The sequence below is a fragment of the Sebastes fasciatus genome, chromosome 12 (genome assembly GCF_043250625.1).
Source record: "Sebastes fasciatus isolate fSebFas1 chromosome 12, fSebFas1.pri, whole genome shotgun sequence".
Lineage (NCBI taxonomy): Eukaryota > Metazoa > Chordata > Actinopteri > Perciformes > Sebastidae > Sebastes > Sebastes fasciatus.
In genome coordinates this window covers 16,525,760-16,545,087 of record NC_133806.1, presented here as the reverse complement: position 1 = coordinate 16,545,087, position 19,328 = coordinate 16,525,760, and the positions used below count along the sequence as shown (strand labels likewise).

General features: G+C 41.1%; 1 protein-coding gene and 1 long non-coding RNA gene across 4 annotated transcripts in view; one reads left to right on the top strand and one right to left on the bottom strand.

The window, feature by feature from the left end:
- The window catches only part of efna3b (ephrin-A3b), a 91,204-nt gene extending 76,807 nt beyond the window's left edge, over window positions 1-14,397 (top strand). For all 3 annotated transcript variants that reach the window (XM_074653602.1, XM_074653600.1, XM_074653601.1), the window contains exons 3-6: window positions 924-1,216; window positions 4,188-4,253; window positions 6,121-6,198; window positions 13,730-14,397. In XM_074653602.1, coding sequence (XP_074509703.1) covers window positions 946-1,216; window positions 4,188-4,253; window positions 6,121-6,198; window positions 13,730-13,848 — 534 coding nt within the window. In that variant the 5' untranslated portion in view covers window positions 924-945 and the 3' untranslated portion in view covers window positions 13,849-14,397. The remainder of the gene's footprint in view (window positions 1-923; window positions 1,217-4,187; window positions 4,254-6,120; window positions 6,199-13,729) is intronic.
- On the bottom strand, window positions 13,615-14,993 carry LOC141779005 (uncharacterized). The gene is made up of 3 exons (XR_012596172.1): window positions 14,858-14,993; window positions 14,641-14,744; window positions 13,615-13,885 (listed from the first exon to the last, which is right to left on the bottom strand). It is a non-coding gene; the product is annotated as an uncharacterized LOC141779005 (long non-coding RNA).
- Window positions 14,994-19,328: the final 4,335 nt, after the last annotated feature.

Sequence of the window (19,328 nt, the reverse complement as noted above, 5' to 3'; positions counted from 1 at the left end):
AAACGTTCTTAACCATCCAGATCTGCTCTAACCCAGATGTGCTGAATGATGAATATCCCACCCATTGTTTATAATTGGCATAGCAATGCCTTTTAAACACTATATCAGGGCAGGTAGTAGCATAGGTAACACCCCCTAAACACATCACTGGCGTTTACAGGAAAAGCATCTAAGAGCGGTATGTAAGCCATGCAATATCATCCAAGGGTTTTTTAAGTCTTAATTGGTATCAATGGACCAATAGTATTTCTTTAGCCCACACATTTAATAATCCAATCATTATAACTACTCTAAAACATATAATAATCTAAATTTGACTATGTGATATTCATGCATTTTTTTATTTAATTAGAAGAAATCGTTGTTACGAACAAAAATAAGAGAAAATGTGTTGCTCCTGCATGAGGCCCATTGTGTTTAATATGTGTGTAGTACTCACAAAGTTTTCACTTTTAAAATGACATTGTTGGATTCTGTTCATCATGTTTTGCACATAAAAGTATTTTATCCTGTGTTGAACATGTTAATTCCTTTATTTATTTTGTGTGTTTGCTGAGCAGTGTGAGCTGCATTCGATGCATGAATTTCATATTTATTGTTATTTTATTGTTATGAAGCACAAGGTTGATAACATTTCATTAGTTTCCAGGGGCAGTTTAGACATAATACTAAATATCTGAGTTTTTTTCCCATTAAATTCTGCAAACATTTTATGATTTTCCAGCGGGGGGGAAACGACCAAGAACATGTCCAATTATGATGTGTTTCCTGTAGTTAGTTTGAAATTGCCTGTAAAAGATTCATAAAAATGCTATTATTTTTAATGTCTTAATGAGACACCTTTTAATTAGTATAATTATGATATGTGTATTCTGCAGCTTTGTTATGAAGCTCATTCTGACTGTTCCTCTCTCTGTGTTCAGTCTGCGTAGGGAGGGCTACACGATGCAGGTGAACGTCAACGACTACCTGGACATCTACTGCCCTCATTACAACGACAGCCAGCGCATGGTGGGCACCAGCGAGCAGTACATCCTCTACATGGTCAGTTACCGCGGCTACAGGAACTGCGACCCCCAGCTGGGCTTCAAGAGGTGGGAGTGCAACCGGCCCCACGCCCCCCACGCGCCCATCAAGTTCTCGGAGAAGTTCCAACGCTACAGCGCCTTCTCGCTGGGCTACGAGTTCCACGTTGGACAGGAGTACTACTACATCTGTGAGTGTAAACCAATATCATATTAATACATGTCACTATTTAGTGCTTCTGTGTGTCCTCGGAATATAGATGAAAGCGCTATAAATGATAGTAAAAGTGTGTGAGACCAGAGCAGCAATGTGACAAACACTCCCCTGTGAGATAAACATGTTATTCTTTTATTGTTAAGTGGATTTGATGATTAACTCATTTAGTTTAGACCGTCCTCAGGTAATTTCAGGATAACAAATTGCTGTTTCACATCTAATCATATCAGCCTGCAGTCAAGCAACGCTCATCCATTCTGTTGATTGCTAATCAAATTAACTCACAACACCTTGCGCCAATATGACACCGTATGAATAATGAACTTTTAGCTTGTCATGAACAACAATTTAAAAACAAATACTTCAGGCAATAGATAAACGTCTCGTGCATTAAATGGCTATATAATGAGTGCAGCACTCATTTAACCTCTATTACTTGACAGGAGACGTCTCCATACCATAATCAGAAAGTTGCTCTGTGCTTCACTACAGAGAGTTGTTGTTTTTTGGTTTTCTGCAGGCATGGTGTTTGCAAAAACTAAAATAAAATGTCTTTCAATTATCAAATCAAAGGCATATATCAATTTAAAATATGTATGAATGTGGTGCAATTATAGACATTTCAACTTAAAGGGAAAGTTTGACAATTTGAACATGTGCTATTTTAAAACATAGCTTTAATATGCATTTTTTTTAACAGCAGACATTTTGACTTGTCATAGCAGTAAAAGCACAGGTGTTAGTTATAACATTAACAAGTGTTGAGCTCACCACTGAACAAATGAGTATACATTAGTGTGCTGTTCATGTAGGGCGACTGGTGAGACACCAAGTGAGATATAAGTGACGTGTCAACCAAACATTTTTAAGCCAGTCTTGCTATCCAAGTTCTGTACTTTTAACTATCTGCCACATTTAGTAGTAACATGCAATAAATATACTTAAGCCTACCACAGTCACACTGGGCCATTCTCAAACCGGACCCGCCCCACTCCCACTTTGTGACGGAGTGAACTCCGTTTGTAGTCACACTCACATCTGAATGAAGCATCCTTCTTTAAGGTGTAGTGTATAAATACAGCGGCAAGCTTTGGAACAAACTTCCCTCTCTTCGACGGAAACTGTCGTAGTACTCACAGTATTAAGAGTAAAAAGAACATGCAATATACAGAGAAAATAAAAACTAAAAATAAAACGTACTCCCATGCTTCTGTGGTGGCATTTCTTTTCTTTTTTTGTACACATCTTCTCATTTTTAACTCTGATGTTTATTAGCTGCTTGGTTTTTTGCAACAGTCCCTTTAAATATACAACACTTTATAATCAAATGAACACGTCTACCGTTTTCTAGAGTAGACATTTGATCCTAAATACAATGTAACCTCGCTAACGTCTGTATGACAATAATAAATGTCTGTCTTAGTTTGAGCAGTTTGTACACGAAAGTTGCACGGAACTTACATTTGTCCGTAACGCGTTCAATGACGAACACAAAACGCCGTGACACCAGTAAGTCGGCATCAATGCAGGCTCGTTGTTGTATGGGTTATATAACCCACTTCCACTCCCAGCTAATTGGTTTGGGATGGCACTTAATATGGCAGACCCGCAAACGGAGTGGAAGTGGGTAGGGAGAGGGTGTAGGGAGTGGTTTGAGGAAAGTGTAGGAGATTGCCTCTAGAACTGAATGCCTTTCTCTCTTCGTTTTAATTTGTACCTTTCTTATATTGTATTACATCATGTATTGACTTGACTTTTATGTCTTTAATTATGTATTTCTGTATTGAGGCAGCCGTTATCCCATCTGCCTCTACTGGAAAGCACTCTGGGTCAACTCCTGTTGTTTTTAAATGTGCGATATAAATAACCTGACTTAAATTCATATACTGTACAAAGTGCTTATTTATTTCACTCTGCATTAATACGTAGAATACAGTTCAAGACTGACTATCTTTAGTTAATACAGCTGTAAGTCACAAACAGTCACTCTATAATTGGAGCTTGTGTGCTCCAGTGCATCCTGGGATTGCAAAAAAAATAAGTGTAGTGATGCACATAACGTTTTATGTTATGTGTAAAATTGTGTGTTAACTGTGTTTAATGTGGAACAGTCACATCTGGCTGATTTGTTATCTATTTCATGAGGTCGGTGTCAGCGCTGATACTGATCCAGTGGTTTGGATTGGTGTATTACTTTTGATCTGAAAGCCCAACTTTGGTCTGTTTTTATTTAGAAAGACCACATAATAGAGTGGTGCAGGATTGAGTCCTAAAACCCAGATATGAGTTAGCGTTTTAGCACTTTCGGTTCCCTAGTCTGGAAGTTGGGGTTTTTATTTAGATGCCTGAAATAAGGTCTGTGGTTAACACAAGCTGAAAAGATTTTAACGTTTTGTTCTACAATACAAAATACGCCAGTAAATGGTAAAAGTGCGATGCTAACTTTTGGGTTGGCCTACAAAAATACGTCATCCCAGCAGCACTCCATTGAAAGCATTTAACTCATGTGAATACACGGGTCGATCTATTGTACGTTTTGCCATGGCTGGAGGAAGCAGCAAAAGCAGGGAGGACCCGAATGCAGAATCAGAGACTGGTGGATTCAATGAAGATACTTTTAATCAAACAAAAGATTTAACAAGTTCCCAAAAAGACAGACAGGTGAACAAAACTCCAAGCGACAATGAAGGAGAACTGACAAAAGACACGGGACAGCACAGAGACTAAACACACAAGGAGAGGAGGGAGATAACGAAGGACAGGTGACAGCAGGCTGACGGGGAACAGGTGAAACTCCTGAGGGGCAGGGCAGACGATCACACAGGCGGGAAACAAACAAAGGCAGGGAGTAAAACAAGACACAAGAGGAGAGGACTTTAAAACTAAAACAGGAAACAAACTCTAACAAAAACCCTAGGCCCATGACTTATTTTATGTTTTTACAGCCACACCCACCCATCATCACGGCCGCAGCTGTCTGAGACTACGAGTGTACGTCTGCTGCTCCACGGGTGAGTCTTTCATTTTGTGTGTGTGTATGTAATAAAATGCTTGGACCTGTTTGCAGACTGTACCTGCACCCATCTGGCTACTCTACCCATCTGGCAGGCACCGGGCTCCCCACGAACCCTCCCACACACATACACTTATTCCTCACACACACAAACACACACACACACCGGCTGCATACAGATGCTCACATAATCTAAATACAGTCTAAAACAGGCAGAGCTATTAATACTCCCCTGCAGCATTTTCACTCACAGCACAGATCCCCCCCTTGCTCCTCTTTTTCTGTCTCTCTCTCTTCTTTCTGGTCCTGCTCTCCCTCCACAGCAGCAGAGAGGAGCAGCTCCAGCTTTGAAGGCCCTCACCCCCCCGCCTCCTTCTCCTCTCTACTCCCTCCTTCCTCCTCTTTCACCCCTCCTCCCTCGCTCCCTGTCAGAATCCATTTATTGCTGTGTGCGGTCAGTGTGTGGCTATGTATATGTAGTGTTAACCTCTCTCGCTCACTCTGCTGCCTTCCTTCAATCTCTCGACCCTCTCTCTCACACACACGCACGCACACGCACGCGCGCGCGCACAGACTTTGATCCCTGGCCTGTCCGGTCCTTTTAACTTCCACAGCCCTGTAGTATTAACCTCTCCTCCCTTTCACCCCCCCTCCCCGACTCCATCGCTCTCCTTCCCCTTTTCAAACACTGCCTCTCTTCAGTTTGATCTGCCACCCCTCACCTTCCCTCATCTCTCTCTCTCTCTCTCTCTCTCTCTCTCTCTCTCTCTCTCTCTCTCTCTCTCTCTCTCTCTCTCTCTCTCTCTCTCTCTCTCATTCGCTCTCTCTCTCTCGCTCTCTCTCTCTCTCTCTCTCTCATTCGCTCTCTCTCTCTCGCTCTCTCTCTCGCTGCTGGTGATGTTGTGTCAGTCTGTCCGCTCCGGGGGATTTTTTTAACCCCTGCAGCCTCTCACATGTTTCTCTCAAGATGTCAAGTTGAATCTAATGCCACATTTCCACTGTATGGTACGGCACGGCTCACCTCCACTCGACTTGCTCCCTTTTTGGTTCTCCATAGTACCTGGTACCTGCTACTTTTTTTGATCTCACCTCGGTCGAGGTTCCAAGCGAGCTGAGCCAATTTTTGTATTTACTCGACCCAGATTTAAAAAAAATGGCAGCCCGCAAAACTACACCGTACACTACGTCGTACATTACGTCATACACTACGTTGTACACTCGGCCGTACACTAGGCCGTACACTAGGCCATACACTACTAGGCCATACATTATGCCGTACACTACATATAATACACCGTACACTACATATAATACACCGTACACTAGGCCATACACTACACTGTACACTACATACACTATGCCGTACACTATGCCGTACACTATGTACACTACGTCCTACACTACTTACACTAGGCCATACACTACGTCATACACTAGGCCGTACACTACATAATATACTATGTCATACACTATGTCGTACACTATGTCGTACATTATGTCGTACACTGTCGTACACTACGACGTACACTACAATGTACTCTACGTACAGTACGCTGTAAAATTGGTCACTGATGAAAGTATTCAGCGAGTTGAGTCGTGTTGAAGATGATGTTACGGCAGTTTCACGCGGCGTCGCTATGGCGATCAGCCTAGAATCCTGCCTACACTGAGGGCGTACTATCTGCAGTGTAAAGCGAAGTAGAGAAAAGAACCTGGTACCAAAAGTGAGTTTAGTCGAGTCGAATCATGCAGTGCTAATGAGGCATAATTAAAATGTTTTGGGTAGGAGCAATGGTTAAAGCTCCCTCACCCTCTCCCTCCCTCTTTTTCTGTCTCACTCTATTTCTTCTCTCCCTCTCTTTCAGCCTCAGACGTGGACGATGAGCCAGAGCCTACAGAACCAGACTACACGCTTAGACCAGGCCTAAAAATTGACGATATTGGTGAGTCACGCACGCACTCACTTAAACTTAGACACACATGAAGTTGAGTAAGTGTGGAGCGCATTCATCCGACACGTCTGGATTCATTAAAACAGACACAGACTCATGTTTGTCATTCAGATCACATCAGCCTCAAATCATGGTAATCACATGAGTCACACTTTCCAAACCGACATATTGAAGTTAAAGGACAATTATACCTTTTTTTCTCTTCTTCTTTTTTTTATCCATGACCTGTTTGTGGCACCCAGCCATGTCTAACCTAGACCATCTCACGAGGGTTTTGTAATTTGCGTGTTACCTTCTAGACACGACCGTTAGTCAGGACAGCCTGTATCTAGTCCGACAGGAGAAATCCAGGGCAGATAAAACTCCCTGAAGTACTTGTTGCTGTTCTGTGGGCACATATGGATTTGTTGAAATAAATTTACAAATCCACATTTTTATTTAGACTCAAAGCTTCTCTCATTTGTATTAAGACAGCTGGACAATAAGAGGTCACTCAGAGATTATAGTGAGTCATTCTTACTGTGAAGCTTTAAAAATAGGGTCGAGAGAATGGAAAAGTCACGTGCCCCCAACCCCAGTGAATGATGGGATTTGTAGACAATAACAAAAATATACATTATCACTAGCCTTATCATTTAAATACTGCCAGCATATTGATTGTTTGTATGGCAGAGTGACAGTTCGTTGACCACGCAGCATCAAAAGTGGCCGGCTAAAGTGAAATGTGCCGTTTTCAAAAGAGACCTTCAGCACAGTTAAACTTCACAGCACCAGCTGGCTTGGCAAGCCGCTGATGCTGCGAAACAACGACATGCATATTCATTTCACACTCGCCTGTTTTCACCCGAATATGCAAAGAACACAGAGTTTCACGGTTGGTTACCAAAGACAACTCAATTGAGATTTTCCTGCAGTTAACTCTGTTGCTCTCGTCGGGGTTTACACATCTGGTGAAATCGTGTGAATCATGCTAAATCTGTTAGCGCTGGAACTGTATGAAATTTGGCTGAGCAGTGAATTAATTCGTGACAGACTTTAGGATAATCTCTCAGATCAGACGATCATGTGGTTGCTTCTCAGTGTCACGAGCGGCACAATAACAACATGTGCAGCTAGCTCGGCCCAGCTAGCTGCCACCCGTTACACATGTGGGTATCAATCATCATCCTGTCCTGCTTCCACAGTCTTCTCCAAGGTAGCCTGTGAAATATGGTGCTGTGTTGTTAATCTGTGTGTGTGTGTGCGCGCTGGCATGCGTAATAAATCAGTCTGTTCTCATAACTGTCATAAGAAAACTCATCACTGGCTGCGGCGAATGGCTGCGTGTCACATGAGTTCGTCGAGATTCCTCTCCCTCACTTCTTTTTCCTCCCTCCATCATCCTTTCATCTCGTTTTTCTCCCTCGCTCCATCTTCTTCCTCCGTGCCCTCCTCATCCTCTTTAATTCCCATCCTCCATTTTTCGTCCCAGAGCACAAGTAGGAATGCAGTGGAGGGGAAAGCCACCAAAACTCAGTTTATTCACCTTTTGATGTGTGAAATTGAGTTTTCCCCTCTTTTTATACGATATTAATCTTAAGGTTCTAGTATGCATTAATGCCATCACAGTGACGTAAGCTATAATAACATAGACAAACTATTTTATTGTGTTTGTTCTTGTAGTAAATACTTAAGAAATAAGAAATACGTGTTATATTCTCATCACGTATCCTCACCACTTGTGTACCTTCCTTTATTTCTTGCAAATAATTGTAAACAAATGCAAAAGATGCTCATTCCAATAACAGAAAATATTGAGTTTTATTCAAAATCACACATTGCGTACTTAATTACAAGTTACATGGAAGAATATACAGCAAAGAAAGGTAATTTCCTCAGAAGAATAGTTGTATTTGAACGGATAAGGAACCTGAACTACATGGAAATACTGTTAATATTAAGCAAACGGCCGACACAATAGCAGAGCACAAATTACCCCGGCTCCTGTGGGTCATTTTCACCTGTAGTGCTGTGTTGCCAATTAAATTAATAGGATAACTCAAGTGGTGCAAGAGGAAGTGAGGAAATCAGCAGGGAGCTGTGAAATGAACTGAAAACAAAGAAGCAGTGCAGTTTCCTATTCCCCTCCCTCGTTCTCGGACCTCCTGGCTGCCGATTAGACTCATCACATCATAGTTTTAATTACTGTTATTCAAAGTTCACGTCAGCACATTCGCACAAACACGAGGCGACGCGCAAACTGACTCCGTTCAAATCTGCCTGATTACCGCGTCCGAAAATGTTTAACTAAGCTGAATGTTGCAGGCTGATATTGTAAACCAGCCGCCTCGCTCCCCTCCACTGCTCACAGTTTATTTCCTGGGCGCTGCCCCTTTCAATCAGCGTCTACGGCTCAACAGTGGTTCCCTCCTGAATACGGCCTCCAGTATTAGATTTCATTTAGATCTCATTTACAACACAGATGGAACGGTGCTAGCAGCTCCCCGTGCAGCCATGTGATTACTGATGGCTTTCAGTGGGAGGATACTCATTTACCAACCCTGTTGGCTCAGGTTACTGCGTCTGACGGTCAGGTCCGGACCATTAGTGGAGAACATCAGAAGCTCTTTCTTTAATGGGGTTTATTGTAGCAATTAGCACACCTTTAAGCAACAGTGTGCTCGGGTTACCGTGCCAGCAAAACATCAGTAGGCAGCACAAACGGAACGTCACCTCTGTGTTCATCACATTTTGTAGAAACAGTTGTGTTATATGTTTTAGTTTTAGCCCAAAATATCACATATAAATCTCTGGGAATCATATATATAGTAAAATGTATAAATGAAGTATAAAGAATTACTATTGTGTATCTTGCAGTATTATGACTAGAGCTGCAAAGCTTTTTTATTTTATTTTATTTAGTGCGAAGAGACATAACAGGTGAGGCAACACAAGACAAAAAAGACAGACAGTACATTGGGTAACATGAAGGTAACAGTAACAGCAAAGTAATAAACTTTGGGTTGGTCCTTTGATTTGGGGAGAGTGTGTGTGCGTGAGAAGATGTCTGTTTGTTATTTGGTATCCACTGTGTGTGTGCAGAGGAGAAATTAGTGGTGGTAAATAAATAAAGATAAAGTTAAAAAAGGGGGGTATGGGCCGAAGGGAGTGACGGAGGAAAGAGGATACATTTTGGCAAATATTTTATTTTATATTATTTTATTAAATAGCACAATGACAGCAGCAATGATTAATGGATTAATTGTCAACTATGAAATTCATCACCATCTATTTTGATAATAGTCTAAGCAGGTTGAGTAATTCTTTAAGACAAAAAAAAATTTCTCTGATTCCAGCCTCTTAAATGTGAATATTGTCTGGTTTCTTTACTCGTTTATGACAGTAAACTGAATATCATTGAGCTGTGGACAATACAAAACATTTGACGGACGTCACCTTGGGCTTTGGGAAACACTCATCGACATTTTTTCATCATTTTCTGACATTTTCTGGACCAAACAACTAATCGATTAATCGAGAAATAATCAACAGATTAATCAACAGTGAAAATAATCGTTAGCTGTAGCCCTAATTATGACCACTTATACAGATTTCATACATCATACAAATATATACATATGTACATGCTAATTTAAAACCACATGCTCATTAAGAAACAAGTGGATCCAGTGATGTTTAAAATGAATAAGAGTAGAGTTACTTCAAAAAAGGACACTGTTGCTGTTTCAAGCTTCCTGTTTGACTTTAGAAGCACCAGAAAGAGACATCAAGAGCTATAAGCAGCTAATTTAGACCAGGTGTGTTGGCTGATTGCTCAGGTGCACCAATTAGGCTGTTGTGACATCATCAAAACAACTATATATATATACGTATATATATATACGTATATATATATATATATATATATATACATATATATATATATACATATATGTATATATGTATATATACATATATATATATATATATATATACGTATATATATATACATATATATGTATATATATATATATATATATATATATATATATATATATATATACTGTATATATATATATATATATATGTATATATATATATATATGTATATATATATATATATATATATACTGTATATATATATATATATATATGTATATATATATATACATATATATATATATATATATATATATATATATATATATATACTGTATATATATATATATATGATAATCAATTATCAAAATATATGTTGATTAATTTAATTGTTGCAGCTCTACTAGACATGTTATTTCATGATGCAAAAATGGGACAAAATGCATTATGGGGCAAAAAAAAAAATACTGCACAGTAACAACAGTTCTGCTTCCCAAATGGTACTCATTCTATCTGCTTACATACAGTCATACACCAGAGGGTGCAGTTAAATTGCATATATGAACACTGTAAACTGTCAGATGCCTGATAATGTTCAGATTTTCTTTTAAAGAGTACCTGATTGATCAGAAACACAAGACTAGTTCAGATTTGTTTTTATTATTGTGAATAGGCAACCATTGTTTGTCCAAACAAGTTTAGACATTTGCTGTTCATCTTACACCGGCACGCCACTCATTTTACATGTTAAAGTCAGTTCACCAGTTACAAGAAGGACTACTCAGCATCTAAAAATAAGTTGTTTGCTGTCCTCTGTGGCTCTGCAGGAGCTTTGTAACGTTTTGATTTGACAGACGTGTTTATTAACCAGTCAGGTAGGGTCTAATGAAAGATGCTGATGCATCAAAAGTCCCTGAACTATATGGAGTTGCAATACTAAATCAGTACGGTTACCCTTTTATGAGGACATTCTTGATCTGGGAACACCACAAATTATAACGTCTAAGATTGCCACACAGTCGAATCAACACCTCTCCGACAACTACAATTAAAGATAATTATTTTCATAAAGTTTGTCACAAGACTCATGAATTGAGTAACAATGTAGAAAGGGTTCTAGTTTTCAGGTTAAACATTATACATAGAATACTGTGTTTGGGGGTATTAAAATGCCATATTCAATATAATGTATAAAAGTTGTAATTATCTTGTTTGCAAAAGTAAAATTCAAACATGTTTTATGTTAGAACAGTATGACACATGCATTGCATTAGATATATATTTTTATATTTTTTACCTCAGACAGAAACCACTAAAGTTACACACACATACACCTCACATACAGACAGACACTAGTAAACACAATCAAGACATCTCCTTCTTCTTCTTCTTGTCAACATGACATTCAAATTCATAGACGCGTCTAGGTGTCTGAGCTTCCTAATTATCCTGCGGATGTTGCCAGCTTTCTGCTCCAAAATGTGGCACACACACACACACACACACACACACACACACACACACACACACACACACACACACACACACACACACACACACACACACACACACACACAAACAAGCAAGCACAGTAGTACACACAGCTTCCTCGTGTGAGCTGATGTTTGGCTCAGGAACATGTCAGAAGGTCATGTGTACGTGCACACCTCCCCTGCGCAAACATCGCGCCAAAAACGCGCGCCAATAATTAGGTGTTATGACAGTTAGTGAGAGACCGTGTGTGTGTGTGTGTGTGTGTGTGTGTGTGTGTGTGTGTGTGTGTGTGTGTGTGTGTGTGTGTGTGTGTGTGTGTGTGTAAGAGGCGATTACACTTTAGAACCAGTTTTGCGAGATGCTCCCCAGTCTGCTGTTTGTGTCTTCAAACCCACATTCCTCCAGTCAGTCAGCGCCAAAGTAACAGTGTCCCGACCCCTTCGGCTGCATGCTCGGTTACAGAGCGGTCAAAGCATTTAACCTGAGCTCCGCTGCTGCATAGACCTCATTACATCGGCCAGCAGAGCATACCAGAAGAGGCCATCTCTAAAACCAGGTGTCAGCCAGTCATTACTCTGCTGTCTGACCCACACAGAGCAGCTGGAAACATTCTGGAGCTAGGTACGGAAACACTGAGAACACACTTCGATGCCGTCGGACCGTTAACACAATAGCTCCTAATCAGCATCAGCCGTGCCGTGTTCAGACAGAAAATTGTGCTTCTGTCTGGCCTCCAGTCTCATTAATCAAGTGACTACAGAAGGTGTGTCTGGCCAAACGTGTGTCTCATAAGTGTAGGCGTGCAGCGAACCGTCTGCTGTTTTTGTACATCGACTAGACATCAACGCTCGGCGTGCAGCCCCGAACAAAAGACCGCAAACTATTTTTAGGATCACCAGGTGTACGTGCTGGGGGATTGGAGGGGTTACAGTATATACAGTGTGTCTGTGGGTGACTGGGAATGTGTCACTTTATTAGAACAATAAGAGCTCTCTGATAACAGCTGCAGCTGTCTGCCATGGTCCGGCTGTTGAGTTGTCTTTGTAGCGGACTTATAACATTTTAGTGGACTTAGGACTGTCAATTGATTAAAAAATTTAATCACGATTAATCACGTTTGTCCATATTTAAAGCTTCAGTAGGCAGAACGTTTTTGGCATCTTTGGGCATGAATTCCATAATCACCTTTCAGCATATTGTAATTCATTCATTTCAGAGAGAGCGTTTCTATTGAGCGTTCCCATTGGCTGTGCTCCGGCTGGTGGGCTGTGCTTGGTATTTCCTCAACTGATCTCAACATGGCTGCTGGGTCACAAACTTTCTCATTTTATAGCTAAACAGTACACTACAAGATGTTTCTGAAAACATTTTAGGCGAGAAATAGGCATTAGAGTAACAGAATATTGATTCATATTTGATCAAGTATTTAATACTCTTATCAACATGGGAGTGGGCAAATATGCTGCTTTATGTATACATGTATTATTAGAAATCAATTAACAACACAAAATAATGTCAAATATTGTCCAGAAACCCTCACAGGTACTGCATTTAGTATACAAAATATGCTCAAATCATGACATGGCAAACTGCAGCTCAACAGGCAACAACAGCAGTCAGTGTGTCAGTGTGCTGACTTGACTATGACTTGCCCCAAAACTGCATGTGATCATCATAAAGTGGGCAAGTCTGTAAAGGGGAGACTCGTGGGTACCCATAGAACCCATTTTCATTCATATATCTTGAGGTCAGAGGTCAAGGGACCCCTTTTGAAAATAACCATGCCAGTTTTTCCTCGACAAAATTTAGCGTAAGTTTGGAGCGTTATTTAGCCTACACCTTCCAGAAAATCGAATCGCGGCCAGGCCCGTCGGATTTTTAAGAGGTTACTTAAAAATCACAAGTTGCGGTAATGTGTTAAAGAAATTAGTGCCGTCAAAACATATTTGCGTTAACGTGTTATTATCACGTTAACTTTGACAGCCCTAGTTCAATTTAAAAAGTGTTTTAGTAAAAGTCGTGCTGTGCAGATTATAGCTCAATAAGAAGCACAGATACACTTATCTTTTTTCTTTATTTTCCTTTCGAGTTTTTCAAACCTCTGCTGGTATTTGTAATGAATAGATATAAAATTAATTCTTTCTCTCTGTTTTTTTGGGTTTTTTTTCAGATGATTATAACCCTTTTGTTCCCAAGCTGGAGAAGAGCGTCAGCGGAAGCAGCCCATCCAGGGATCGCCTTCTCCTCACCGTGACGATGCTCCTTCTGGCCGCTCTCTTCATCTCCTAGCAACGGCCATCCCACCAGCGTCACCATGCCAACTAGCCTTGGGAGGGTGTACAGTATCAGCGGATGGGAGAGTTGAGTGGCGGGGGGGAGAGAGAGAGAGAGAGAGAGAGAGAGGAGAGTTAAGATACCACAAATAGAGCAGAAGGCAAGAGGAGCAAGAAATAGAGATTTCAAGCATCACAGTGTGAGTGTGCGTGTATGTGTGTGTTTGTACAGCTGTGTGTATGGGTTTAGAGTTCAAAGACCTTCAGGCACTCGGTGACACAGACTGAACCGTATGTTGCATTAAAGTCAGCCTGCGCATACAGATGCAGGTGTGGTAGACAGTTTGTGAGCGTGTGTTTGTGTATGTCTGTGTGTGTGAGTGTGTGTGTCTGAACAGGCCACAGGTTGAGCTTGTTGAATCATGCACACGCCACACAAAGCATTTATACACCAGGACAGGCGGGGCTGAAACCCTAGTAAAAAAGAAGAAAAAAGCATCAAATCCGCCCACCCAATTGGAAACTATTTGAAGACTTTCCCCTGGATCTGATTGGCTGAAACACTTCCTTTAGGGCTAGTTGCCATAGTTTCTTGCAACAAGAATTGAACTGAACTCAAATGAACTGAATCATAGATTTCATCAGAACTGAACTGAAAATTGCCTTTTTTTTGTTGTTGGTGTTGTTATTGTTGTTGATCTTGATGCTGGGAACTTGTCCCAGTCCACGGAGGGGAAAACCAGCTGACGAACTGCGCGGGTCCCGTGTAGGAGACTAGTCAAAGTAGCTGATAGTTCATAAAACGCACCCTGGGACTCCAGACGCCGCCAGTGTTTTAGTTGTCATCTCCACTCTCTGTCTGCTGTGTCATCCTGTGTTCACCGTCAGTCTGCAGCACGTCTCCAACGAAGGCTTGGATGGGGTCAGAGCATTTAAACGATGAATCATTCACTTAAACTAAAAGAGGGGGGGGGTTACTGTAGATGTGCCATTGACGCCGATGATGTTATAAGTTGCTGTGTTACTTTTCTGTCCCGCCTTTCAAGCACTCGGTTCGTCCTCTGTCATCTCTGAGGTTAAAGAAGCACACGATGGCTACGGAGCAGCCATGGATACTCAGCAATACTGCCCTCCTCTCAAGCCGCTGCAGGCTGTTCGGAGGAGAGCAAGAGGAGCAGGGAGGAGGGACAAAAGGAGGGAGGACGGTCACTCACACAAAGCATCTACGAACAGGTCCATGTCCCGGACAATAAGAAGCTCTCCACTGATCAGTGTCGGCGTAGCAGCCCGCTCTACCAATCTCATCTCTGTAAAACCCATTCGTCAAGATGCCACATGTTTCTGTTTCTGTTTGAATGTTTGTGTGTGCTTAAAAGAGAAAGTCTGAGTGTGTCACGTGTGTGTGTTTGAGAGCGAGAGACTATTTTAAATGGTACTAACAGCCTGAGAATACATCCACATACTGTACATCTTATTAAGTATGAAAATGCAAAATCAAAAAAAAAAAAAATCAAAACACAAACTAAAGCAACAAGTAATACATACAAACCAAGTGCTTTGGTGGGGAGGTACGGCAATTCAAAACTCAAAACAACTGTACCAGTCGGTTGCTTCAGAATAGCGTTTCCATAGCAACTAGCACCTTATTCACCATGGTTACCCCACCCTGCCAACGATGGACTCTAGTAGGGCATGGCTTACCATAGTAGCTGATAACAATGATGAAGGTGAAGATGATTATAATGACGACGACGATGATGATGGACTGCGAGCCGGCCGACGCAGCGGGCTCACCCACCGGCATGTGAGGCGTTCAAGCACTCGTGTAAATGTCACAACGGACAAAGAATGGAATAACTGTCTTGAATTTTGCCAAGGTGAAATGTGATGTAAGCATTTTTACAAACTTGAAGCTCAGTTTTTCTTGTTGTTTTTTTTAAATTGTTTTTGTTATTATTTTGCTGAGTTTGCTGTGGTGTATTTTTGGTTGATCTTGAGGGGGAAGACGGGGGTTTAAAGTTGGAGTATTTGGGTGGGTTGAGCCATATGTAGACTTGGGCCGCACTCTGTGAGTCTCTTAGTCAACTTTGAGGTTCAATTATCTTGTGGAGTATGATTTCCAGAAAGCTCAATATTGACAAATCATATATAGCTGTGGTTCCCATCACCCCCCCCCTTTAAAGGACACTTTACACATAGGATGAGTTTACTCATTGCATGGAGTATTATTCAAACTGGTGTAAAGTGTCTCCTTTTAAAATCTCAGAATAACCCTGATGATGTCACCTGGGTTAATTTGGATAGAGAGGCGAAGTCCGTCCCCCTTCCGGTGGACCCCATGGGACCTTATTTCAGAATAAATATGTAAGGCTGTCAATAGAGCGAGACAAAAAAAATGTTTGATCCCGTTTGAATTACGAATCACACATACGTTTGTCAATTTAAAACATAATTTTGCAAGTCAAGAAAGTCGTCGTTTGTCGTAGCATCATTTAGTTTTGTGTGAAACCGCTCAGTGAACTACATCTCGTCTCGCACAACATACGTCACCAACACTAGCTAGCTACCCAGCTTAGCTGTGTTCCACAAATGGAACGTTATCTTACCTGATGTGTTTAATCAGCGACAGCAAGTTTTTTTATCAGCCGGGAAGAGAAAGAACGATCGGACCCGTTGCTCATGCGAGTACATCCCAGTACAAAACGCACAGGCATCGTAGCTTCAGCAAGAGAGACGACATACGCGACTTTTGGGTGTGTAGTCTTTCTAATTACATATTATACATCAACAGTTTTATCACAAACTGCAACTTTCTTGACTTGAAAAATTATGTTTTAAATTGACAAACATATGTGTGATTCATGTCCGAATTCAAACAGGATCAAAAAAATACTTTTTACTGTACATATTTTTTTTCAAAATAAAGTCCCATGGAAGGGGAGAGACTTTGCCTCTAAAGTCAGGAGTCAGTGACCGGTTCAATGAAGGAATTTTACTTCCTGAAGAGGTAAAATGATCTAGTAATTTTCAAAGTCTCAAATCATGAATCAGATTTTGTCTGATAGAATTTTTTGTGTTGTTTTTTTTGTGTTGTGACCCCCTTGGGGTGTCCAATCCACCAGGTTGGGAACCGCTATTATATAATTATTTTTTACATCATTGTGTGCTTGTAGTTCAGGAGTAATGTGGCTTTTTTTTCCAAAGGTGTGTGTCCGTTAGCTAGATTGTTTCCTCAACAAAACTTTGGACATCCCTCAAGTCAACAACAAAAGCACAGATTCTTTAAATTCATAGAAATGTAATGGCTCTCGTCGCCCAGACAAGAGATTATACATGTGGAAACACACAGGGATCATGTAGTTTTGGAGCATCATCGAGAACATTACATTATGATACAGTGTGCGAACCAACCCAGGTGGATATATGGCTCTCGGTGGGAGGGGGGGACGAGGTAGGAATGGTTTCGGGGTCCTGGTGTGGAGCGGGAGGGTTGAAGAGCTGTGCGAGAGGGAAAATCACTCTTCAAGAAGTTGCACTTAAGAACTTAGACACGAGAGTAAGACAGCGTGCCCGTCTGAATGTGTGTGTGTGTGTGTGTGTGTGTCAGGGAGAGTAAGAATCAGAGCTCATTTCTGTTTATCACTTCATGTCTGCGTGCAGGAACTTTAGTGTGAGATGCTGTCTGTGTTTGTGTGGTGTCAGTGTGTACAAGTGTGTGTGTGTGTGCGGGTGAATGAATGAGCGAGTGAGCAACAGTCTCTTTGTTTCTGCTCTTCCCATGTGCATATGAGCGAGAGAGTGCGACTGATTGTTGTCTGGCAAAAGAAAAAAAAGCATTTAATAGTGTTGGAAACAACAGTTACAATCATGTTTACCTTCGACTGGAATGACTTTAAATGAACTTGAAAATAAACTGTAAACTGAACAAACCATAACAGAGGTTATAACAATGATCATGATAACAAAATAATAAGCTTACAAATCTTACTTTTAACAAGATGTGTGTTCGCCTCTTTATTTTCCTCCCTTTTCTAATCCCCCCTCCCTCGCCTTCCCTGCTCTCTCTCTCTTGTCTTTGAGGATCTGAAGGAAGAAAAGAAAAAAACGGCAACAAGCATGGAGCTAATCCAAGACAACAGATGGAGGGGTTGCAGGAAAGGTTTTTCTTGGTATATTCAGTCCTCTGTAGATAATGTTGTTTGGGAGCTCACACAGATGTGATTTTCCATATCAAAGTTGGTGTGGCGACGCTCTCCCTCGGCAGTAATACCTTTACACGCTCCGATTAGGAGAGATAAGCGCTTCAATCACCGGCCCAACATTTGAATGACAATGGGACAGTGTGTGTACCTGTGTGTCTGCGCTGGCTGATGGAGGGATAAAGCTGCTGCTGATGTCACAGCGCAGCCAGGCTCGCTTGTCTGTGATCTTATGCAACAGGTCTTTGTCATACAGATGAGATATTCTCCGCCGAGTGACGGGACAGCACAAGGAAGAAAGGTCGACGGATAGAGGTCAGCACTCGGGTCGGTGTTGTAGGAAGAAGATGAACACCCACACAGGTGTTTTCATTTAGTCTGGCTCATTAGACTCTGCTCAGGACCGTGTGGGCGTGTAGAGACTGTAATTGATTGACGTCTTCCTGAGTCTCCTGTTAGTTGATCCTGACAAATTACACCTTTATCATTCTTATTGGTAGATGAAGATTTGTGACAGCTTCAATCTGAGCAGAGGTGGTGATCAGTCAGAATAATTGAAAACACCTGTGTGGGTGTCCAGAGGCTTTAAAAGACAAAGGTTGGTTGATGAAAGATATCTATATATAGAGAGACAGTCTTCTGGCAGCAAACATCATTTAAGTTGAGGTTTGGGATTTGGAAAGAAAGTAACTAAAAGCTAGAGCTGTCAATCGAATAAAATATTTAATTGCGATTAATCGCATGATTGTCCATAGTTAACACACATTTTTTATCTGTTCAAAATAAATCTTAAAGGGAGATTTGTCAAGTGTTTAATACTCTTATCAACATGGGAGTGGGTAAATATGCTGCAGGCAACAACAGCTGTCTGTGCTAACTACATGTGATTATCATGAAGTGGGCATGTCTGTAAAGGGGAGACTCGTGGGTACCCATAGAACCCATTTTTATTCACATATCTTGAGGTCAGAGGTCAAGGGATGTTTGGAGCGTTATTTAACCTCCTCTCCAACAAGCCAGTATGACTTGGTTGGTACCAATGGATTCCTTAGGTTTTTTAATTCCATACGATGCCAGTATTTTCACTATAGCTTTAAAACTGATTGAGTTAATGCGTTAAAGAAATGAGTGGCGTTAATAATGCGTTGACTTTTACAGCCCTACTAAAAGCTGAGGTGAAACAATGAGATACCACTTCTCTGTTGAACACGCGTACGGTTCCAGTCTAGATCTGAAACGATCAGTCAACGAATCAATACGACAGAAAGTTCATCATCAACTATTATGTTAATCTACT